Source organism: Ochlerotatus camptorhynchus, unplaced genomic scaffold, assembly GCF_037179485.1.
Source record: "Ochlerotatus camptorhynchus isolate MF236.1 unplaced genomic scaffold, CSIRO-AGI_Acam_v1.1 ptg000556l, whole genome shotgun sequence".
Lineage (NCBI taxonomy): Eukaryota > Metazoa > Arthropoda > Insecta > Diptera > Culicidae > Ochlerotatus > Ochlerotatus camptorhynchus.
The window spans coordinates 1627223-1652261 of NW_027041039.1; the positions used below are offsets into that span (position 1 = coordinate 1627223).

At 38.4% G+C, this 25039-nt stretch overlaps 1 protein-coding gene, 1 long non-coding RNA gene and 1 pseudogene across 2 annotated transcripts; 2 read left to right on the plus strand and 1 right to left on the minus strand.

Annotated features, from left to right (window-relative positions):
• Positions 1–597: 597 nt before the first annotated feature.
• LOC135713481 (uncharacterized) lies at positions 598–13696 on the plus strand. Its single transcript, XR_010518736.1, has 3 exons — positions 598–626; positions 681–764; positions 13168–13696. It is a non-coding gene; the product is annotated as an uncharacterized LOC135713481 (long non-coding RNA).
• On the minus strand, positions 4107–11904 carry LOC135713447 (pineapple eye protein-like; annotated as a pseudogene).
• A 6885-nt stretch (positions 13697–20581) lies between the features above and the next one.
• LOC135713430 (PHAF1 protein CG7083) lies at positions 20582–23696 on the plus strand. Its single transcript, XM_065236542.1, has 5 exons — positions 20582–20795; positions 21451–21533; positions 21609–22216; positions 22275–22508; positions 22838–23696. The coding sequence occupies exons 1-5, from the start codon at positions 20732–20734 to the stop codon at positions 23181–23183; spliced, it is 1335 nt and encodes a 444-aa protein (XP_065092614.1). The 5' UTR covers positions 20582–20731; the 3' UTR covers positions 23184–23696.
• Positions 23697–25039: the final 1343 nt, after the last annotated feature.

Below are 25039 nucleotides of genomic sequence, written 5' to 3' on the forward strand. Positions count from 1 at the left end.
TGTGGTTTTGTGACATTATTAATTGCAAATAAAATTGAACTCTTTAGAAGAGTGGAGACGCTAATAAAAGTGCACTTAGACGTTGTATCGTCTTGACGCCTTCTGCGCACTTATTATTCATTCACCAAGGAATAAGTGCGATGAAGACACAACAACAATTTAACGTAAAACCGCACTTTTATTAGTGTTGCACCGTGTTGCGCATGCAAAGTTTGTTTTGTCCGAGTCAGCACTACACGGCAAATGAGAACACCCAAATTTGAGTTTAGTTCACTCATAAATCGCAAAAAGTACAGGAACTCAGTTTTGAGTTAATTTCCCTCTGTTTTTCCAGGTTTTCCAGGTTTTTCCAGGTTTTTCCAGGAAAAATTTTCCGAAAATAAGAAAAGTAAAGATTGGATTCTGTGGATTTTCGTCAATCCTAATTTTCTGGAAGATTTTTGAGGTTTTCCACAGGAAAACATGAGGCAAATCTCGAGGCAAATTTACTCATCGTTGCGTTCCTGCACTTTTTTTTTGATTTTGAGTACACTGTATTCAAATTTGCGTCGATCACATTGGCCGTGTTTTTGCGGTGTGTGTTGTTTTGGCAAATTAGTCCGGGAATCAGCAAGGCTGTTTTTCAGGTAAGTAAATGTGAATTAATGTACCTATTTAATGTAATTAAGTTTTTTTTTTAGAAAAGTGCACCAGTCCGAGGCCGGATCCCGGTAGGAAGTCCGACGCTGGAACCCGGCGGGGAGTACGAAGCCGGATCTCTGCAGGTTAGTGCATGTGTTTTTTTATGGACGAATAAATAAATAAATCCGGAGAACTTTGAGATTAGGGCGTAATTGCTTTTGTAAACAAACACGTCAATCGCCAATTAAAGCTCAATCTAAAAAAATTAACGGCACAAACAGGTAGAGAAACGATTCCTTTATCATTTAGTATGGTTTGTTCGCGATAATAAGTTTCAATTTACGATTAATCGGCGATAGACGTGTTTGTTTACAAAAGCAATTACGTCCAAATCTCAAAGTTCTCCGGAAATACTAAATACTAAGTGGAAGTGGACCCCGTTGGAAATCCGATGACGGATCCCAATGATGGGTTCCGTAATCGGATCCCGATAACGGGTTCCGTAGACGGATCCCGATAACGGGTTCCGTAGACGGATCCCGATGACGGGTTCCATAGACAGATCCCGATGGGGAAACCGAATACGGATCCCGATGGGAAAACCGAATACGGATCCCGATGGGGAAACCGAATACGGATCCCGATGGGGAAACCGAATACGGATCCCGATGGGGAAACCGAATACGGGTCTTGATGGGGATTCCGTAGACGGATCCCGATGGGGAAACCGAATACGAATTCCAATGGGGAACCCGAATACGGATCCCGATGGGGAAACCCAATACGGGTCTTGATGGGGATTTCATAGACGGATCCCGATGGGGAAACCGAACACGAATCCTGATGGGGAAACCGAATACAGATCTCGATGGGGAAACCGAATACGGGTCCCAATGGGGAAATCCAATACGGATCCCGATTGGGATTCCGTAGAAGGATCCCGATGGGGATTCCGAATACGTATCCTGATGGGGAAACCGAATACGGATCCCGATGGGGAAACCGAATACGGATCCCGATGGGGAAACTAGTAGGTCCCGAAGAAACGTGCTCAACTTTTTGGCTCAGCTCTGGTACTATCTTCGGTCTTAAGCTAATCGATTCACCCCTCGAAACATAGGAAAATCCACTAACCCCCTCATTTTATCTGTCAAACTTTCATAGCGAATCAAAACAAACATTGTGAAGTACTAGAATTTTGACTAGAATGGGGTACGTTAATCGTTTGCTTGGGACCAATAGGCTAGTCAAGTATTCAGCCAATTTAAAATCGTTAGTTTCGTATTGATTGTTGCTATTATTGTATCTGCTTCTTGCTATTACATCATTATTTCATACATCAGCTTGAATTACGTTGATCGATATTACATTTTTTTGTGCTGTGTACAGCCATAAGTGATTAATTTAATGAATTCGCTGATTGTGACTCTCTGAAAATTAAATGCCCAGGTTTTATACGTCAAACTCATCCTTTGCAACGTCCTCTTGTAACTTAAAAATACAAAATGTCATCATAACGTATAATGACTTCATAATTCCGAAAAAACATGTTTCCGGGCGGAATAAGTTTCATCAAGCATTATGATGGTACACAAAATGGGCCACAAGTTTATATAAAATTTAAAGTGTGGTTCGCAATCAGGGAAAGACTGAGATTTAAGAAAGCACAATTCTAATGTAAATTTTTCATAAATAACATCAATTTAGAATTCTGTACTATTCAATAACTATTTCTTCGAATTTTTAAGCAGTTCGGATAACAATTTGGCCAACGTATAAGATACTTTACTTTTGCTGGTCCGATGTCCCTCAAGATTTGACCTGTATAACAAAGTTGTGCCAACTAACTCGGTCCCTGGCTGCTTGTCTCCAATTAATCATGTTTTGTGGTTTTTGACATCATCCAAATCCAGAGGGCCAGTCACTTCGAATGTATGGGAATAGGCTCTTTTCATACACCATCAATGTAGAGTGCGCTAGCCGATTTTGAAAGGAAAAATTGCACGAGTACATTACTATAGTGATAAGGTAAACACTGGTTTATTTGTTCCTTCTGTGAAAGCATATTTCAAGAGCAAATTTTCATTATGTCGTAAGTAACATTCGCACCGATCCGAGAAAAATAAAGTTTTGTTTTGATGACCGAAAAGTTATTCCTATTTCCAATTAAACACATATAATCTCATAGTGATAGCAATGTTTAACATATTTAGCCGGGTTTTAATCATACAAAGGCAAATCGCTAGCTAGTTCTTATACGTCGTTTGGTGGCCCCTATTGTTACTTAAGTCAAAGTGTATTTACCAGGATTTTCGGGAGAATTATCGATTATGTCTCCTTACGTGCAGCCCATTCATCATTTTAGGACCACCGAAATCATCTTAGCAACAAACAGTTCGATTTATTCACTTTAATAATGAGAAAGCGAAACGACGAAAGTACACTTTTCACGGGTTTCTCAGTTCTGTTACTTAAGGCAAACGGCATGTCCATAGAAATCGGGTGACGTAAGTAACATCGAAAACTATTTTGATCGGAAGGTGATTACGTCAAAAAGCAATTTGACTGGTAAATAAATTTAAAAATGGGATGTGATCCTATATTCGGACAGTATATAGTGTAATAGCAGGAGCATCGATTGACACTGATAGCTCGACTTTGTTTACCTTTGTTACATTCGACGTAATGAAAATTTGCTCTTGATTTAGTCACAAATCGTGGATTTTCTGATATTCTTCATACTGCAAAAATGATTTTCCTACCACTGAAGGGACGACATCTCTCGGATCTTCAGCATAGCTACTACTCAAATCATATAATTAATTTCTCGAGCGTCCCACCACAAACGAAGTTACAGACGACTTTCTCCGAAGAAATGAATTAAAATAATGTGGTTCTCTGTAATAGAATTTTAGTCCACCTTCCGCTCCTCACCGCCAGGTTCGCTAGTATTTTTGTTTTGAATTAATTCAAGTTGGTTTTGTGTGCAATGATCTGGCAACTCGTGTCCTTGCTCGTGTTGACGGGGTGCTGTTTTCTCACTCATCGAAGGAAATTTTGATTAGAGTGAGAAAGTAAGGAACAGTCAGCGCGGGAGCCGTGTGCGTTACTATAGGTGTGGCAGAAGGAATGTAGTCGACTCTGTCGTTCTCACGGTGTTCTTACGCATGATCCAACGTTTCGTCACACTAGATTATGCATAAGAACGTCGTGATAATGCAAGTGCTGGCTTGTTTCCTTCTGCCTCACCAATCACATTGATCACAGCACATACGATTCTCCGTCGGTTCGTGGTGCATTGTGCATTCTTTGTGCCATACCACCAGTCCAAACACTAGAAGTTTTGGAAGGTTCTCCCTCAGTACCTGTAAGCAGTGTGATACCAGCTGACATTCGCATGGGTAGAGAAACCCGGAACATTTTCTCACTTTTGAGCATCAACGTCAACCCGGTCTCGAATCGCATTTTCGCTTGAGGTGGCACCGTTGGCAGTAATCTATTGCGCCGTGGGAAAGACCTGCTTAGTGCACTAGTGCTGGAAAATTCTGCAAGTTCGTCATTAAAATTAAATCAACTTTTCTTCGCTGTAACGTACTCCGGATCAGACTCGCTGGTGGAACGTTTTCGTGGGACCCAAAAAGCTTCAGTTTGAAATGCTTTCCAAAAGATTTCTGGGCAGGCGTCTTGGGACGCACGATCTCCACCGAGGCATCCGTTAGCGTGTTCGTGTCGGAGCGGATGACCTGTTTGATCGGCTACAATTCTACCATCGATTTTCGGCCCTGCTTTTTGTTTAACTTCACACGATAGTTGAAATCGAACACGGTCGACGATCCGGCGGAAGATGCTTCGTCTTCATTCTTCGAAGAAATCAACGATTTGATCTTTTCCGAGCTGAGCTTCTCGAGCCTTACGACCGGTTTGACTCGAAGTAATTTTTCGACGGAAGTTCCTCGTGGCAGTGGAATCTTCTTGACCAGTTCCTCCAGACTGATTTCTTCGCTTCGAAGAAACGAACGAGGAAGAACTAGATGAAGACGTGGACAGCCGTCATTTCGACGTTGGTTTCTTTCGTGTAGAAACCAGATCGGAATCGCTGTCGTCACTGTCTATTGCGCACTAGCGTGCACAGGAATTTTGTTAAGGAGGGGCAATTTTTTTTCTATGGTGCATTTAATCTGGGATGGGTAGTACTCCAAAGTGCGTGGGAGATGGTGCTGTCCACCCACCACTGTTTCCCTACTGTTTGATTTAGCTAATTTTATTTATTTTTTGCTCCGGTGGTGGTTCATCTTCATTAATGCAACTGCGGAAAATGGCAATTTAATCGCACCGACGATAATGAACCGAATATTCAACATGTTTAAAAGATGATATAAAACACAAACCCGAATTTATTGCAACGCAACAGCTGTAACTTTTTAACCCCGGTAACAAATGACTTGAAATTTTCAGAGAAGATTCTTAGGCGAATTTTTAGTAAGACAACAATAGATCAAGGTTCAATGACAAACTAATACACAATATTCAATAAGGGAATCCAAAAGTTGTCTTTAAACTTTGTACAGTTGCGAAAAAGTCCATCCTCAGAATTCCTTGATGTTCTTTTCAAAATTTTTAAATCTTTATGAGCTCTTTTGAAATTATTCTCAGGGGTCCTCGCGGACAACCAGAAGTCGTATAACAATGTATACACAGAATCGTAAATTGCTGCAGTTTAAGTCAAAATCGCTTAAATGAATGACATACATCGTATTATGTTTAAGTCAAATCGTATAGAATGCAAATTTCCGACCTATATGCGATGACTCCTTTTTTCCAACGTACTGTATCACAAATTATATTGGATTACATCGTAAGATTTTTCAAAATGAATTTGTTATTAAAGATTAAATCGTATATGATGTTAAATCTACTCGTTTAAAATAAAATTGAAATACCGTTCCGATTCAAATTTCGGACGATTCAAATTTCGGACGATTCAAATTTCGGACGATTCAAATTTCGGACACTTTCATTTTTAATTAAATATTACATCCAGTTAGAAACAAAGTAATAATGTTAGATGATCGTGGAGGGCACTAGTCAAAAAAATTTAAAATTTACAAGACATGTGGATCATATTCAACCGAGATAATCAACTTTTAAAAGTGTTCGAAATTTGAATCGGCACGGTATGCACGTAAATGCCCTCCACTTTTGTACGTAAAAGCCATTTGTTTGCATTCTATATGAATTGTTTGTTTGTATATATGTTTGTAAATCACGACAACAACTTTGAATAAACGTGCATTCTGGTTGTCTGGGCTCTGGAATTATATGTAGAACTCTTCTTGACTTTTACTCAGAACACCTTGGAACTTAAATTTCCTTAGAGTTTCAGAAGAATTTCCTAAAAAAAAAATGTTCCTGGAATGAGCTAGAAATTATCGGTGCTCCCTTGAAATTTTACTCAAAATCCCTTTGGAATTTCACTCAAAATTTAATTTTCTCGGTATTCTTTTCGGAACTATCTAGGAACTATCTGCAGGATTCACTAGAAATTACACGCAGAATTTTCTTGGAATACTCCCCGGAAATTCTTTGGAACTGCCATCAGAATTCAATATTCTTGAGGTTCTTCTCGGATTTTTTTAGAACTCTCCTTAGAGCTCTTTTGAAATTCTTCTCAAAAGTCCCCTGGAATTATATTTAGAACTTTTCGTTAGTTCGTTCGAAATTATCTTTGGAATTTGCTTGAAATTTTGCTTAAAATCCCTTAAAAATTACACTCAAAATTGGATTTTCTCGGTTCAAAATTGTCTTAGAACTATCTGAAAAATGCACTAAAAATTGTCTGCAGAATTTTCTTTGAACTCTCCCCAGAAATATTTTGGAACTGCCTTAAGAATTCAATATCCTTGAGGTTTTTCTCGGAATATTAAAGAACTTTTTTTCCCCTATTAAAGAACTGAAATTCCCCTAAAGTTTCAGAATAATTTCCTCTGCATTCTCCAGAAAGTTTTCCCAAAATGAGCTTCAAATTATCCTCGGAACTCCCTTGAAATTTTTCTCAACATCTCTTTGGCATTTCATTCAAAATTTTATTCTCTCGGTATTCTTTTCGAAATTATCTAGGAACTCAGCAGAATTCACTAGAAATTATTCGCAGAATTTTCATGGAATCATCCCCAGAAATCTTTTCTTTTAGAACTGTCCTCAGAATTCAATACCCTTGAGGTTCTTCTCGGAAATCAAGTTTAAGTTGTCCGCCCATTCACCAAATCGTTGTAGTTTTTCTACCATAAATGTTCAATAAAGCTTGCCCCTCCATTCACCAGGACTGTGCAATTTTTACATCAGGTCTCTCCATGCAGCAGATTGTTGCATATCTTACACCAGAAATTTTCAATACAAACTTTTCCCCAATTGATTTTACACAAGAAAATTTCAATTGATCAGAACGATGCAAATTTACCACCGTTAATGTTCAATAAAAATTGCTTCTCCAGTCTTCTGATTGGTGCAGATTTCCTTTTTCCATTTTCCACCATTCATTTTAAATACAGCTTGCTTCTTCTATCATCAGAATGTTGCAAGTTTTCCACCTATTGCTCCTGTTTTTATATTTGTCATCATAAATTTTCAGTAAAGCAGCTTCCCTCCAACCATCATAATGGTGCAAATTTTACACCAGAAGTTATTATTAAAGTTTGTTTCTTTATTCAGCACAAGGGGTAAGCCAACTGTACTCAGTGTTAATACTTTTGCAGCGAGTAAATTTGAGTAACTCATGTAGTCGCACATTCATCAACAAATAAGAATTACAAACTGTTTTAATAAACATCAATGAATGATCTATTTCGTAATATTTTCATATACTGATAGTAATATTAACCACGCCGGTGGTGTAGTGGTAAGCGTGATTACCTCTCACTCCAGCAGGCCTGGGTTCAATCCCAGTCGGCGCCGCCGGGATGTTCTGAGGCATAACATCTCTGATCACGCCTTCCTTCGGATGGGAAATAAAGCCGTTGGTCCCCGGTTCATGAGTTGATGGGTCGATAGGTAGGGTCCAGGTGTGGGAGCTGCCTTTCTGGCACGTCGGTAGCATTGGTGCTCAGCACGGAAAACAAGATCGACGGAAAAAACAAACCAAAGGAAAAAAAAGTAATATTCACCAGGCAAATTTAATTCCTTCACAGCCAATTAGCCAGATATGCTAGATCTTGAAAAAAATATATGTTCAGCTTGTGTGACGTTAAGATTATTCAATCCAAATGAATCAATTCACAAATCCATCTTCAAACTGCTGCGAAACCGTGTGAGGGTCGCTAGGGGATATTTGAGCTTGGATTGGATGATTAACTTGGAGAATTGTATAGTCAAGCGTAAGCCTTTAGGTAAGAGTGGACAATAAAATAGAAAACTAGCTAGATGCCATTAACAGTGAACTCGTTGTCGAAATATCCAGAAAGGTGTGCATAATGATGGACGTTTTAAGAAAATTTGGGATCTACAATTGTAACTGTAAACTACAGTAATTCAAATTACATAGATCGAATTTATGAAGAATGAAACTCAATATCCTTCTTGCGTTTCCTTCTTTATTTGAATTTACCTAGCATAAGTTTTTGAATAAACAAATATGCCTAGACGATGAAAAGCTTCTTTTCCATCGATTCCGTGATAAACTTACTAGAAAATGGAATTTCTTTTAATTAATATTCCAGAAAAGCATGTGAATCCAAGATGTGAATCAGGCATTCCTAAATAAATGCAGAGGTTATTTTCTTAGTACCACTAATCTATAGTCGTGATGATGCCACATGATGTAATACTAGAGAAGTAACGAGTTGCCTACAACATTTTTTAAACGATTTTCAATGGAAAGAATAAATCTATGTTTAATTTTTTTTTTAATTTACATTCATTTGCCTCTAAATTTATCAACAGAATTCCGTTTAATGATGTCTGAAGCTTTTGTAGGTTTTAATATTAACTCTAACTTTCGTTCATAATTCAAATCTGTACCTCTTATGCATGACGAACTAGAGCGGGCATAACTTGTTACTATTTTTCAGTGAATGTAATTTACATTCACTGAAAAACATTGGTAAGTTCTGTTCGTTCCGGTTCATCATGCATAAGATAAACAGATTTGAGTCATTCAGAAAAGTTGTAGCTAATATCAAAACCTACAAAAGTTTCACACATTATTTCATGGAATCCTGTTGATGAAAAAAGTTAGAGGCAAAGGAATGTAAATGAATGCACGAAATTAATGTAAATGATTTGCCAAGCCTGACGAGGAGCATTATCTAGAATAAAACAAAGATTTTTTTTAATATTACTCTGCTAAAGATATTATGACAATTTTATTTACTATTCTTAGAGACGTTAAAATACTTGGATTTTTTTACGAATGCAACACTCTAAGCTAAGATTATCTTAAATTATTGGTTATTTTACCGATAAAAATCGTTACTTCTTACATTAAATTGGATATTTTTTACTATAAATTAGTACATTTTTAACGTTAATTATTCGTAATCCATAATAGCCGATAATTAAGGTATGTGCACTTTCTTAGATTATCGGTAGTTTTTACCGATATCTAGGTATTCTTTACCAACTTTTAGGTATGTGCATCTTAGCGTGAATCTTCTCCATGTTGATGGTGATCATTGATTGATTGTCTGCAATCAATTCAGGTGAAAACTACTTAGTAAGGTTTAACAAAAATGTACGAAAATTAAAGGATTTGAGCATAGTGATCCAGTATGATACGTCAATGGATGGTGATGGTGATTTGCTTCCCAAACATCTGACGGCAACATTTGGGAAACAAACACGTACACAAACAGGTTGCTTTGCTACCGAGCATTCAATAATGAGCAACTCGAGTTACACAGAGTTACTCAAAATTAACTCCATTATTACTCATGATTAAAAGCTGTCTTGCCCCTAGATTCAGCAGAAGGATGCAAATTTAAGACCAAATTTTTTACAAAAAATTGCCCATCCGTTCACCAGAACGGTGCAGATTTTCCACCAGAATTTTTCAATATAGCTTAATTTTTAAAAAAGCTTATGCCTTCATATACCAAACCAGTGCCAGTTTTTCACCAGAAATGTTCCGTTCATTTCATTTATCAGAGCGATGCAAATTTTGCACCAGAAATTTTCAATAAAGCATGCTTTTTCATTCACTAGAACGGTGCACCAAAAATTGTCACTGAAATTTGTTTCATAATGCACCTTTGTGGTACAAATTTCAGGCTTTGCCTCTTCATGCACCAGAATGCTGCAAATTTTCCACCAACAAATTTTCAATGAAGCTTGCATTCATCAGAACGATGCAAATTATGCACCAGAAAAATGAATAAACCTTGCTTCTACATTTACCACAGTGTACCGAACTTTCCACTAGAAATTTTCAGTTCAATGCGCACCTCCAAATTTTTAGCGTGATTCAATGTTTCTAGTTTTCATTTTGATTAAATAGTCCCTCCATGCACCACCTTGATGATATGTTTACACCAGAAATATTCAATAAAAAGCTTTTTCTTTGATCTATCATCACGAAGGTGAAATTTTTCAACCTTAAATTTACCCTCTTCTTTAAACCCTCCATGAACCACCTTGAAAAAAAAAATTACACCAAAAATTTTTTGTATGCACCACTGTGTTGCAACTTTTGACCAAAACATTTCTTTGAAGTTTGTTCCTTCATGCACCTTTGTGGTGCAATTTTCAGGGACCATCGCAAAGGAATTGACGCAATAAAAGGTTTTCCGTGCTCTTATTTTTATGAAATCTCGATGAACATTTCAAATTTTCCAATCTGCTTTGATCGATTCTCTTCATCTTTCTCTTTCTCTTTTGATAACCACGGCTACGCAATGCATTTGGTGCTAATTTTGCCACACAGTTTGATAGCAGCAGTTCATATCTTGTGCTTAGAACGTTGAACACAGCAGGGAATGCTTTTGAAGTTGAGTTATTAATGGAAGAGAAAGTCGATGAAGAGAATCGTTCAATGCAAATAGGACCTTTTGAAATGTTTATCTAGAAATGAAGTTACTTTCAAATCAAGTTATCAAGAAATCAAGTTATTTTATATCATAATTTTGTAAATATGAAAATAAAAATCTTATTTATAAAAGGAGGGGCAATTGCCCCACCTTGCCCCACCCTGTGCACGCCAGTGCTATTGCGGTTCGTCTTTTCTGAGATTTGCGTTTGGTCGTCAATGCAACTGACTCTTCAGAATCTGAATCATCCGATTCAATCTGACGTCTGCCACTAGATCGGCCCCTAGAACTCCCCTCTCTGCTATCGTTACCGGCTTCCGCCCATCTTGCTGCTTCCACTCTTCGGGAAGCCTCGGCTAGCTTCAAAACCGCTTCCGGCGTCTTTCGGGCAATCGGACGACAAAAGGTGAAAACATAGTTCTTCGAGGGAACCTCCATGCACTGATCTTGGCGACAAGTCGAACCGCACGTTGCACAAAGGATCAGATCCCAACGCTTGCAATCGTCGTAATCTCGCCCATACCGACAGCGACACTCTTCAGCGTCACACTCCGAAGGACGTTCCAACTGATCGTTGAATACATTCGGTTCCAGCTCCCACGAGACATCCCTCGAACAATTAAAATAAAATATTCAGTATTCAAATACCGATTCACCCACCTCCGCCGCTTCACTTAATTTTCCGGAATATAATTGCCACACTGATGGATCTGCTGACTAAAGTCGTCCTTGTTGCACAAAGGGCAATTGAAAAAGTACCTCGCCGATTGGGCAAACTGTGCCACGTAGCTCCGATGGAACCAGCCATTCTGACAGCACGGGGCACGAATCGATTCGATTCTAGGAGTGTTTCACCTTATCCACCAGCGCTACGTGCTTATCGCACCACGACTGGAACGTTTCCACGTAATGCGACAGGCACTCATTCTGCATCCCACAAAGCGTATGGAATGAACGGAAGCACTTCTTCGCGCAACACCAAACGTTTGCATACCGTTCCTTGCAGATGTAACACTTTTGTCCTCGGATACGAGCTTCCTCATTTCTGATGTCCTCCTCCATGAATCCGAAGATTCCCTCCTCGTCTTCAGGTAACAAGGTACACGTAGCAGGTATAATGACTAGTTTTACCACGTCTAGTAGCCCGGTCCAGAATAGAGCATCGCACCATCGTACCGCAATCATGCTCAAACGCGTGACATACAGCATCTTTAGCCGAAATAAATAATAAATTGAACAAAATTGGTTTCATCCGATCCTCCTTCATTCTCACCATCTCACCTTCAGCACGTCGATCGATTCGATGGATTTCGGCATGATTTTGGAGTAAATTTTCCTCCTTCAGATCGCCCTCGTCGAGAGCTTTCAGTTTCTCTACGGAGGAGCAAATGCATACCGAGTATGGCCACCCGAAAAAAAAATAATTATAATAAAATAACGAAATTACAATGATTTTTACGGTTGAATTTCGGGCACATTATAAATTTATTGTTAAATTATTGGACGGGTGAAAAAATAAATTTCGTTTTAAAAGATACAATTCTCAATGAAAATTAATTTGATGAGATCAAATTTGTTCGAGAAAAATCAGTTTTTTTATTGTTAAGATGCTTAACAACCCCCCTTTTTTACTGTACATTTCTCATATACCATGATTTTCGTTTTGATTTTATGATAATCAACAAAAATCTCCATTCAAAATCATTATATTTTTATTGGATTTTTTTACGGTCGGGTCCTGTTTGGCGTCCAACAACGATATCTTCTCGGTCGCGAATGACCATGGCTTTGGTTAGGAGCACCGACTGATGAAATCTTTAGCAACAATTGCCGCCAAAAAGCGCGAGTCATTGACAGCTCAACATTGTTTACTTGTAAGCAAATGTTAACCCGATGTGTTTACTCCTAATCATTTTGGCCTAAGGTCTTTCATTATACAAAAGAAGTGCAGATAACAATGAACACAACATAGTGACATGCAGTTTGACAACAGGCTCTCCCTTTCAATTTTCGTTAGAGAAAAAGAGATAACAGGCGGTGCCCCAATAGCATCAACTACTTTAAGCTAGTACATATGAGTAGATAGTGTTGCCGTGAGGTACACTCGAAAATTTCAAATGTAAGTGCGTCAAACCAAATTTCGAGCCGCTCCGTCTGTCACTTCGTTTGTGGTCCCACACTTCCTACATCTTGCTCCACTTGGTCTAACCACCTAGCACGCTGTGCTTCTCTGCGTCTTGTACCGGCCGGATTTGAGGAAAACACAATTTTTGCGGGATTGTTGTCCGGCATTCTTACAACGTGTCCCGCCCATTGTACCCTTCCACCTTTAGCGACTTTCTGGATATTGGGTTCGCCATAAAGTTACGCCAGTTCGTGGTTCATTCTTCTCCTCCATACACATACACTTCATATACCCTGCCAAAGATGGTCCTAAGCACGCGTCGTTCGAAAACTCCCAGTGCTTCTCGAGCATTGTCTATTGTCATATTTTTCGTGCACAATAATTTTGTTTATTATATATTTGCAGTTCGTCAATAAGGCAGCCCAAAACTTTCCGCATTTTTGGATCATCTGTGGAACAGGCAGCAATTTTTGGAGCGATCCGTGAAGGGGAAGGCTTGCCACTTGTAACAGTGGACCAAACAAGCCAGCAACCCCGTCCAAAGTGTCTTGCATTATTGGCAAATTGGCACAGCGGGTCGATTTAAAGGGAGATCTGGAGGCGCAGCTATCACATTGTCATGATTGTCTGGTAGTTTACTCAAAAATGCTATAACAATCGCTAAGCTCGCTGTAATGTCACCAAGTGCCTCGTCACCTACAAATTGGCGCCTATGTCAGTGGTCTAATAACTCTTAGCGTGCTAATGGCATAGTTCCCCTGCCGCATAGAGAGTTGCCACAATGATATTAGGTTAGCTAAGGTCAGTTAACTGACTGGTGGGAAACGGGAGCTTAAGCAATGGCTATTCTGTATGCATTTAAGAGATAATCTACCAGAATGGATGATTTTTTTTGTACAATTTTATGTTTTCTGATGGTTTTGGTTGTGCAAAACATGAGAATTAACTTTTCCAATGCTTTCAATTAACCACTTCATTCGAGCAGGTAAAATGACGTTTACTACCACTCGAACTTTGAAATGAAACATTATTTTGAGATTTTTTCTTCCAGAACCTCGAGAAAAGTAGCCAACATTTGTGCGTTTCACAAAAAAATAGAAATTAGTTGGTCCAGTTTTGTGAAATCGCTGATAGAAAGTCACGCCAAAACTGCTTGACAAAGTGGTCAATTGTACAAAGCATTACAGCTAGGAACATGATCTTGTAAACACCACAAACCTTAACTGGTAGTTTGCTAAAAAAAAATGCTGCAACAATCGTCAAGCTCGCTGTAATGTCACCAAGTGCCTCGTCACCTACAAATTGGCGCCTATGTCAGTGGTCTAACAACTCTTAGCGCGCTAATGGCATAGTTCCCCTGCCGCATAGAGAGTTGCCGCAATGATATTAGGTTAGCTAAGGTCAGTTAACTGACTGGTGGGAAACGGGAGCTTCAGCATTGACTATTATGTACGCATTTTTATGATGTTATCTAACAATTATGGTGTGTAGTGTTTACACAATCATGTTTCTAATTGTAATGTGCTGTAAATATAATTGAAAGCATTTGAAAAGTAAGATTCTAGTGTTCTGTATATCTAAAAACATGTTCTCTGATTGATATACAAAACGTTTAAAGGAAACGTTGTTTGAATGTTTTCAAATGTAGATGTTTATACATTTGAAAACATTCAAACAACGTTTACTTCAAACGTTTTGTACATCTGAAAACATCAGAGAACAACAAACACGAAGTACAATTGAAAACATCAGAACCACGTTTAGTTCTAACGTTGTGTACATCCGAAAACATCCAAAAAACGTTTGGTTCTAGCATCAGGAAACATCTACGTTAGAAAACATCAGAATACATTTACATATAAAAACATACCAACAACGTTTAGTTCTAACGTTTTTTACATCCGAAAACAACCGAAAAACGTTTGATTCTAACATCAGGAAACATCTACATTAAAAAACATCTGAAAACATTTACATATAAAAACATCCGAACAACGTTTAGTTCTAACGTTTTTTACATCTGAAAACATCCAAAAACGTTTGGTTTTAACATCAGGAAACATCTACATATGAAAACATCAGAAAACGTTTACATATAAAAACATCCGAACAACGTTTAGTTCTAACGTTTTGTACATCCGAAAACATCCTTAAAACGTTTGGTTCTAATGTCAATAGATTGAAATTTTTGACGTCAGACCGACATTAGAATGGCAAAATTTTGTTCCAAAATTTCTGATGTATACACCATGTTACGTTGCTTAAATACAACTAAATCATAATGTTTTCTAATGTTTGACATCAGGCATACATTTGATTTCGATGCTGATGTAGACATCAAAATCAAACGTTGGGCTAATGTAAATTTCTATTCGGGCCCCCAGTGGGTTCAGAAAAAGATTGCACGATTTGAACCCATCGAAGTACTTGTCGATCGGGACCTCGGTGAACTTGTCCTGTTTGATGTTCATCCGCAGAATCGTTAGATAGGTCATTAAAATTACAATCCAATCGTTTTGCACCGACAGGAACTGGATCCCGGACGGGAAAATGGGAAAAATCGCGAAAATGGGAGGTTCCTTCTTGATGCGAACGCTTACGTAGTCCGACGACTGCGGACGATTCGATTGATCCAGCTCGCTGGTGTTTTCCCTGATTATGGCCGAGGAATAATGATCAAACATGGAAGCCATTTTGGCTGTTTTAAGTGATTTTCTTCAACACTGGATTTTACAAATATTACCTTTTGGGCAGGAAAATCAAATATAAACTGGAAAATAATTCACTGAATGTCGAATTTTCACTGGCTCAATTTGTTGGACCGAGCACTGGAATAATAATGACAGTTCCTTGTCTCAAACGTCAGGTCGATCCGCATCAGTGCTAAAAACCTGGCATAGTAATTAGATGTCATATTGCAAAATATTAGTGTAATATTACACAATTATTTGTTGAATGACCTATGTGCAGCTGTTGCTGTGTAATAATAAATTATGTTATTTATTTGTGAATATTACACACATGCACAGCAAAAAAATGTAATATCGATCAATGTAATTCAAACTGATGTATGATTGTACACACAAAGAACAAAAATTGTATCTATAAAAAATAGTCCATTTTCAATTTAAAAGTTCCCCTCAATTCCATGAACTAACTACAAAAACAGTCAACATAAAAGTTAAATTTTTGGCATAAATTTTTTTTTTTTCACGATCAACTTGTAATTTTAAAAGTTCATTTTTCAAAATTAAACGTGTTTAACTGTCAAAAATACCTCTTCAACGATGTGATTACTGCGTTTACTGGCAACCCGGGTAACCTACAATTGCCGCCTTTTCCACAAATTTTATTCCAGAAGGAATGAAAAACAGCGGCCGTAATGTAATTCTGTAATTTGCCTCGATTGTCTATTAAATATGAGTGTGTTTAATATAATCATTGAACTGTCTTCAAAGTGGTATGTGGCTGATGAGGATAGTTTCGTGGTTGGTGTGAGTAAGAAACTGAATATTATTTTAAATTTCAGAATATGGTTGCTCGTTGGAATCATCGAGAATTCATTCAATCTGATCTTTGCCTTCGACAAAACCGTTACCTTCGGATTCAGGACTTCACGGGGACAGGTTCGACCAGGTTGTGCGACAAACGAAGGAAGGGATCGACCATACGGTGAGGGTAGATCCGATGGAAGTAGCTTGATCGGAGACATGGTTTATCAATCAGATATTATGATGTCGTAGTTTGCTATCGACGACGGCTGTACCCGCTGCGTGAGTTAAAATTAGTTGATAACGAAAGTCAACACACTTAACGTTAAATTTAAAAAACAATTTTGTATTTGCAGAAAACCGGTTACTCGTAGTGGTCCCTGGTGTTCCTTTTCTGTGTAAAGAATGGCACAAGCAAGGTACAATGGATCAATGAAAAAGCAGAGTTTTTGACAGAACTGTGCTGTGGCTACCACAGTATTTTACATTTGATCGTCCATATACAGTAGCGCCAAAAGCATGTTGTGGTGGGTTCAAAACTTGACCATCTAAAATGATCAATTGCAAAATGCAGACCAACGAGGCACTCGGCGGGTATACACACATTCCAATGTATGGCAGTGTCCAGAACCGGATCATGCGTTCCGGGTATTCTTCGTGATGACCATCACCTGTCGTGATTCCTACCAAGTGTTCTATCAGCACGAGTACTTTCTAGACGTCATTTTATAACATAATTGTAAATAAATATTTTTTCTGTATAATAATGCTTTTTTTAACGTTTGTTAAAATTCAAATTAAGAAACGCTTGCTCTAAAAATGAATTTATTTTATTTCCGATTAAAAATAGCCCATGTAATTTTAACTACACCACACTTTCCTGGTAAAAGTTTGTTTTGAAATGAGAATAATCCACTTTTAATTTCAACACTGCAACGTTTTTCATTTCACAGTACTTCAATTCGTTTTGAAAGTTTCAACTTTTAAAACTAGAGAGCGGGCAACTTTTGAATTGAGAGTTGACAGACTTTTGTTTTGAATGCTTTCTACCAAAAAGAACCAATGCAAACTTTCAATTCTACTAATGGATTTTTTAATTTTATAAACGAATATTTTTTGTGTGTATGATTGTATTCAAGATTGTATTTGAGCAATCTTTATTTTATCATTGACACAAATAAGAAAATTCCGAAGTTAATAAAAAACCATGCGCACCCATCATATTTAAGTTCTAGAAATGATTTCTTTTTACACATTTTGCTGTAAAAACCGTTTTTGAAAAATGTGTAAAAAATACACTTCTATTGACGTTTGCTGGATTTACACATAAATGTGCAAACGCACACACTTAGAAAATAGTACCGAACTCGGTTCAATTTCAACCGAGTTTTTATCTGCTGAACGCTCGGTAGTCTGTTCGGTTCAAAAAGAAACAACCGAGTGTTCGTTAAAGTTTCTTTTCCCACAACCTGTCAAACTAACCGAAAAAACTCGGTTGACAAAAAGTCAATTCAAGCAGGAATAACCGAACATCGGTTTACCCAAGTATTACCGAACGCTGTCAAACAAACCGACTCACCGGTTGCAATCACGGGATTCGGTTCTTTTTGACAGCGCTCAAATCCAAAAACTTACGATGTTTCGAATCAGAAATAAAACTAGTTTTTTTTTAATGAGATGCATGATTTATATTATATTTGTCAGATGTTGTTTTAATGCATAAATATGCTTTGTATGTACTAACTATTGACAACAAACTTGAGACGAACCGGAAAATTATGGCTCACCTGTGCGGGGGGAAAGAGAGGGTTAACCCCCTTGAGGGAAACAAAAAACTTCTCACACGTCGTGATAATGCCTCCTACATGGAATTCAATCAAACATGCAGTTCCTCCAGAAGTTTTTCCATTTTCAAATCAATTCACCGTGTGACACTAACGAAAAAAAACGTCTTGCGAAAAAAAAACACAACGCGCACCCGCGAGAAAAAATGGCTGACGATATTTGGTTTAGCTGAAAACCGAGTTTCGGTTAAAATTTCCGTCGTGAAGTTGAACCGAAGTTGTGAGTTTAACGTTTGAGAAAGTTTAGCGAATATTCGGTTCAGTTTACCGAGTTTTCTCGGTTTTCAAGTACCGAACTGGTAAATATCGCTACTTTACCGTACTTTTCGGTTCAGTCTTCATTCCTATCTGTCAAATTTAACCGAAATTTGGGTTTGACTCGGAAAATACGCCTAAAAACATATTTTTACACGAATTCTTCGGTTCGTTGTTGGTAACCGATGTAGTTCGGTAGAAAATTAAACCGACTTCGGTATTATTTTCTAAGTGTGGCAGTTTACATATTTTATAAGTTACCCGCATAAACGCGAACCATAAATTGACCTTACCTAAAATGGTTAAAAATTGTTTATAATCCCTGCTAAACTTTAACTGAAATGGTTATGGAACTTTACATGAACGTTTAATGATAAAGTTTCAACCTTATGTATTATGGTTTTTTTGGAACTTACAACCTTACAAATAATGGGTTGTTAAGAACCATTATCATTCCAAATTCTTGTTTTCTCCATACATTTTCAGAAAGAGAACTATATAAGAACGTTTTTACTTATGATTTGAGAACATTAATGGTAATGGTTATGGTAGTCAGTAAGGTCCATTAATGGTTTTGTATTATCGCTCAACTTTACGTGGAATATATCGTGAATTGGTAATCAGTAAATTACAGGCAACCAATTTGCGATATATTCCACATAAAGTTGATCGATGTTACAAAACCATTCGTGGACCTTACTGACTACCATAACCATTACCATTAAAGTTCTCAAACCATAAGTTAAAAGGTTCTAATATAGTTCTCTTTCCGAAAATGTAAGGAGAAAACAAGAATTTGGAACGGTAATGGTTCTTAACAACCCATTATTTGTAAGGTTCAGTTCCACAAAACCATAATACATACACACTTAGAAAATAGTACCGAACTCGGTTCAATTTCAACCGAGTTTTTATCTGCTGAACGCTCGGTAGTCTGTTCGGTTCAAAAAGAAACAACCGAGTGTTCGTTAAAGTTTCTTTTCCCACAACCTGTCAAACTAACCGAAAAAACTCGGTTGACAAAAAGTCAATTCAAGCAGGAATAACCGAACATCGGTTTACCCAAGTATTACCGAACGCTGTCAAACAAACCGACTCACCGGTTGCAATCACGGGATTCGGTTCTTTTTGACAGCGCTCAAATCCAAAAACTTACGATGTTTCGAATCAGAAATAAAACTAGTTTTTTTTTAATGAGATGCATGATTTATATTATATTTGTCAGATGTTGTTTTAATGCATAAATATGCTTTGTATGTACTAACTATTGACAACAAACTTGAGACGAACCGGAAAATTATGGCTCACCTGTGCGGGGGGAAAGAGAGGGTTAACCCCCTTGAGGGAAACAAAAAACTTCTCACACGTCGTGATAATGCCTCCTACATGGAATTCAATCAAACATGCAGTTCCTCCAGAAGTTTTTCCATTTTCAAATCAATTCACCGTGTGACACTAACGAAAAAAAACGTCTTGCGAAAAAAAAAACACAACGCGCACCCGCGAGAAAAAATGGCTGACGATATTTGGTTTAGCTGAAAACCGAGTTTCGGTTAAAATTTCCGTCGTGAAGTTGAACCGAAGTTGTGAGTTTAACGTTTGAGAAAGTTTAGCGAATATTCGGTTCAGTTTACCGAGTTTTCTCGGTTTTCAAGTACCGAACTGGTAAATATCGCTACTTTACCGTACTTTTCGGTTCAGTCTTCATTCCTATCTGTCAAATTTAACCGAAATTTGGGTTTGACTCGGAAAATACGCCTAAAAACATATTTTTACACGAATTCTTCGGTTCGTTGTTGGTAACCGATGTAGTTCGGTAGAAAATTAAACCGACTTCGGTATTATTTTCTAAGTGTGTAAGGTTGAAACTTTATCATTAAACGTTCATGTAAAGTTCCATAACCATTTCAGTTAAAGTTTAGCAGGGATTATAAACAATTTTTAACCATTTTAGGTAAGGTCAATTTATGGTTCGCGTTTATGCGGGTAGGCCCCTTTTTCACGAAACGTGTGAAATTTTACACATTAATGTGTTTACGCTGGTTACCGTGTTCCGCATAATGAAGCCCCTGTATATCTGGCAGCTCTGTTTGTTAGAGACGAACACGAATGACCCTACTGAAAAGCGAGTCTGTTGACTAAATACATCAACAAAACAAGGGACGTCAAAAGTAGAAGAATCGAAAGGATGAGCAAAAGAGAGAGCATCATCGCAGTTTCTTGAGTTTTCTTCGCACTATCGCACAGTCGATGGACCAGCCAAAACAAAGAACTGCGTAAAACCAATTTTGTGCAAGTGAAAAACGATTTTTTCGGGTGAAAATTCATTGTAAACATTGTGAAGTTGTCAGCAAACGATATTGAAATAGCAGTGCAACAATGCTAGACTTGGAAGTGGTTCCGGAACGATCGCTCGGATGCGATAATTGGGAGTTTATTCTCGGTATGTATGGCAGTGTTTAGTCGACCATTTTTTGTCCTTCGGGTATGATTGTGCAAAAGTTACTTTTGCGTGATATCTTTGCTAAGTAGCTTTCGAGAAGTAAAAAAAAAAATCGCTATAGCAGTTTGCCTGGGCGTTATATTTGTTTAGCCTTGAAACTTTTTTTTATGGTCAAAGCTTTTCCGTTGTATAATGCAATGTTCTGGATTGTTTCGTCAGATTTTTTTATGTCGCCTCCTGCCGTATCCCCTCTGTGTCATGTCTTGGAGTGGTTTGTTCCTGTTTGTTTTTCATGATCCACTCGAAAAGCTTTGTTTTGTTTGTTATTTTGCACTGTCTTCGTTTATCTGCTGCGCATCATATGATTGTGTGAAAACGAGACAGCAAGGAGCGAGCGCGCGAGCAGTGTGGCACGTTTTCTGCCCGCGTGTGCAAAAGAGATGGATGTAGCATAAAGCTTAGGGTAAAAGAGACCCCGAATACGATGTTTTCTGTTTTTCTAGACGAACAAAATCAGCTGTTTATGATTTCGTGGGCGTCGCGACAAGGGGTCCTTTGATGGGGTATAGGTTTAGTAGGATGAAGCGAAACTATTATTAAATAATTTAAATTTTAATGCTAAAATATTTTTTGTTAATTTGAATTTCTCTTCTAGGCATGCATTTTTCCCAAGCTGTGGCAATCATACAGTCTCAGGTGGGAATCATCAAAGGAGTGCAAGTGTTGTACTCTGATACGGTAAGAACTTCGCATGCATCAGTCGTGTTTTCTTGTTGCTCATCGCGCCAATCGTCAATTTTTCAAACCTTCCAGACCCCACTCAACGTGGACATCATCATTAATCTGCCGCAGGATGGTATCCGTCTTATCTTCGATCCGGTTCAGCAGCGCTTGAAAGCGATCGAAGTGTTCAACATGAAGCTGGTCAAGCTGAAGTACTATGGTCTTCCGTTCAACTCGCCTGAAGTTGTTCCGTCTATTGAGGAAATTGAACATTCCTTCGGTGCTACTCACCCGGGAGTGTACGACGCTTCCAAGCAACTGTTTGCGCTGCATTTTCGTGGTTTGAGCTTTTACTTTCCAGTGGACAGTAAACTACAACCGGGGTACGCCCATGGGTTGGGTTCGTTGCATTTCCCTAGCGGTGCATCCCCGATCGTATCCAAAATGGCTCTCTATTGCGGTGGAAGCGTTGCCGAAAGCCGACCCCCGCCATTGCCGTTGTCTTGCTACAATCAACAGTTGTATTTGGAATCGGCTACTGTACTAAGGAATTCTTCCGGAACACGCGGAATTCGGCTGCAGCTCTATACGGAAGGATCGCCGCGTGCACTGGAACCTAGAAAGCAATGTATGACCCGTGAGGTCATGTTTGGCGATAGCTGCCAGGACGTGGCCAGCAATCTGGGTGCTCCATCCAGGTTTGTATTTTTAGGAGTGTCTGCAAGATTTTTCACATAAAGGCCAATTACTTTGCAGAGTGTTCTTCAAGAGCGAGGATAAGATGAAAATACATTCACCAAGCGCACATCGCCGAGTGCAGTCGAAGCGTAGTGATTTCTTCTTCAACTATTTCACCCTCGGGATCGACGTCCTGTTCGATGCCAGAACGCAGCGCGCGAAGAAGATTATTTTGCACACCAACTACCCGGGTCATTATAACTTCAATATGTATCACCGTTGCGAGTTCAATCTTCAGTTGGCACCAGACAAGTAAGTATTGTCACTGAACAATGTGTTATAGTTAGATCTCGGTTTTGGCAGCACGTAGTTTTGGCTGTTTTGAGCTTCATGGGGTTTACTAAATGTGAATATTTATGTTGGTTTTCTGCAAGCCCTTCCTTTGACATTCCAAATGCTTCAAAACATAAGCAACAACGAAATGGATTAGGCTAGGTATGTTGTGTATTTTTATATTATTGACCTTTGTGTCGTGTTGCCAAAATCTAGATCTCACTGTAAACTAATTTAAGTGTTAACAAAAAAGTCATATTTTTGCCATATTTAAACACGTAATTGATTTGTTTTTCCAACTCAATCAGGGTCACTGAGGACACTCCACTGGATTCGCCGGTGAACATAGCGGCGTACTCGAAGTGGGACACCATTTCGTCCCGTTTGGCTCCGGCCGAGCGCCCGGTTGTGTTGCACCGTGCGGGCTCAACCAACACGGCCAACGTGTTCGGATCGACCTTCTGCTATGGCTATCAGGACATCATTTTCGAGGTGATGCCGAACAATTACATCGCTTCGGTTACGCTGTACCATCCGGCGCCGTACTCGAACGAGTACGCGTTCGGCAGCGGAAGCAATGCCAGCAGCGTTAGCAACAGTACCCGAAATCTGCTGCAGGACAGCAACAAAAGCAACATCCGGGTCAGCGCATGACCGGCTAGCAGCTTCAATCAACTGATCCTGGACGGAAGTTATCTAAGCTGTGTTAACTAGATCAGGTACGCGTACGTGAGCTGACAGTCTTTCTCTTAACGTGCATGCAAATATAACTTTGCTGGGTTGGCAGGTGAAAATTGGATTGCGATCATCAAAAGTGGTTGACTGTCTTTCCCTCTGTCTAAGCTGGTAAGTCTATATTTTTTTACTATGTTTAGACCATTATATTAATATGATTGGCAATCGAACGCATGTGTCGAATGTTCCAAATTTTTCTCTTGATATGTACGCGCATATTTCATGTGTAGCACTTCTCAATAACAGTAGCATTATAACCTATTTATAAAAATAAAAAAAAGCATAAGCGCAAAAAAAGTTAAAACAAGTATTTAAATTACTGTCATTGCGACAGTAGTGTAAGAAAAAAAAAGTATAAATGTGATTCAAAATTCTTTTATTTTTAAAAGAAAGCAAAAATATATTACTCAATAAAGTTCGAACTAAGCTGAAGCGAAGAAAATGATGCGAAAGAAATGTCCTTTGTTTATTATCGTCCATCATACGCAGTTACGCAGCATTGGCGTAACTAAAGATACATCCTTGGGGAGGAGGGGCATCAATTAGGTATTTAGCGAACAATTTTCATGTGTAAGGAAAATTAGTAATTGTAATAACAATTCAAGGGTTAGTTCCAATATAATTCCTTTACATTCCTTAGGTTGGTTCTAATATAATTCCTTTACAAAAAATGTATGGAGAAAACAAGAATTTGGAATTGTAATGGTTCTTAACAACCCATTATTTGTAAGGTTCACTTGCAAAGAATCATAATACATGAGGTTAAAACTTTATCACACAAACGTTCATGTAAAGTTCCATGACCATTTCAGTTAAAGTTTTTAACCATTTTCGGTAAGGTCAAGTTATGGTTCGCGTTTATGCGGTTAGCCGTGATTATCAAAAGAGAAAGTCGAAGAAGAGAACCGTTCAAAGCAGATAGGCCCTTTTTTCAGCTCTCTATAGAACAAAATTAAGTTCTTTTCTCTAAATTCACGGGTTCAAGCCCACACGGAAAGACGAAATAACTCAAAATCGAGATGAAAAGTACTTAAAAATAAGTACTTCTCTAGCACTACTGTTTTGGATACAATTTTGTTTTCATTGATGAGTACTTTAAACTTAATCTTGAAGCACCGACAAACCGACATGACACTTAATTCTGACTAATGCCCGAAAATCGTTACCGGCCGAATAAAATGTGCAGTGATCCGAACTGTCAAATCTATAGGATTTTTTGATCTAGATAAAAATAATTTGTTCAGAATAGATCAGACACGAACCAATTCATAACTTTTGCATGGGGGTTCATGGTTTACCTAAATACTTCCCGCGAACACGGAGCCAGATGTCAGTAGTGTGCTTTGGTCAGAAATTTTATTGTTTTTGCTATGGAGCATTTCTAGCTCAAATCGTTAAAAAAAATGTCAATTTTGTCTCAACCCCTTCTGATTTGAATGAAACATTGCTCACGTGTTCGCTGCTACTAATGGTTGCATTTTTCATTTAAATATGATTTTTTTCCTCCAGAGTAACTTTTGAAAAGGGTGTAGCCGGCATAAAGTTGGCTAGCCTAAATCGGTCTACTAGAGTGTTCCGTGGATTGGTTTTTAAACAAATGGCTTAAGCGCCACCTCCATAGAGGACCACTTGTCGTTTCGGATGCCCGGCAAACTCAAAACCCCAGGGCGAGTTCAGTCTAATGCAAAAGATTGGAACGCGCTAGTAGACGTTAGGTACTTGGGATTCAAAGAAATACACTAAATCCAACCGAATGAAAACTAACCAGAAACCGT

Excerpts from the sequence above, each read along its gene's own strand:
- LOC135713430 (XM_065236542.1), top strand. The coding sequence starts at position 20,732 with ATGCTAGACTTGGAAGTGGTTCCGGAACGATCGCTCGGATGCGATAAT. Across the intron at positions 21,534-21,608 it reads AAGTGTTGTACTCTGATACG|ACCCCACTCAACGTGGACAT; the intron begins GTAAGAACTTCG and ends CAAACCTTCCAG. Across the intron at positions 22,509-22,837 it reads CTTCAGTTGGCACCAGACAA|GGTCACTGAGGACACTCCAC; the intron begins GTAAGTATTGTC and ends CAACTCAATCAG.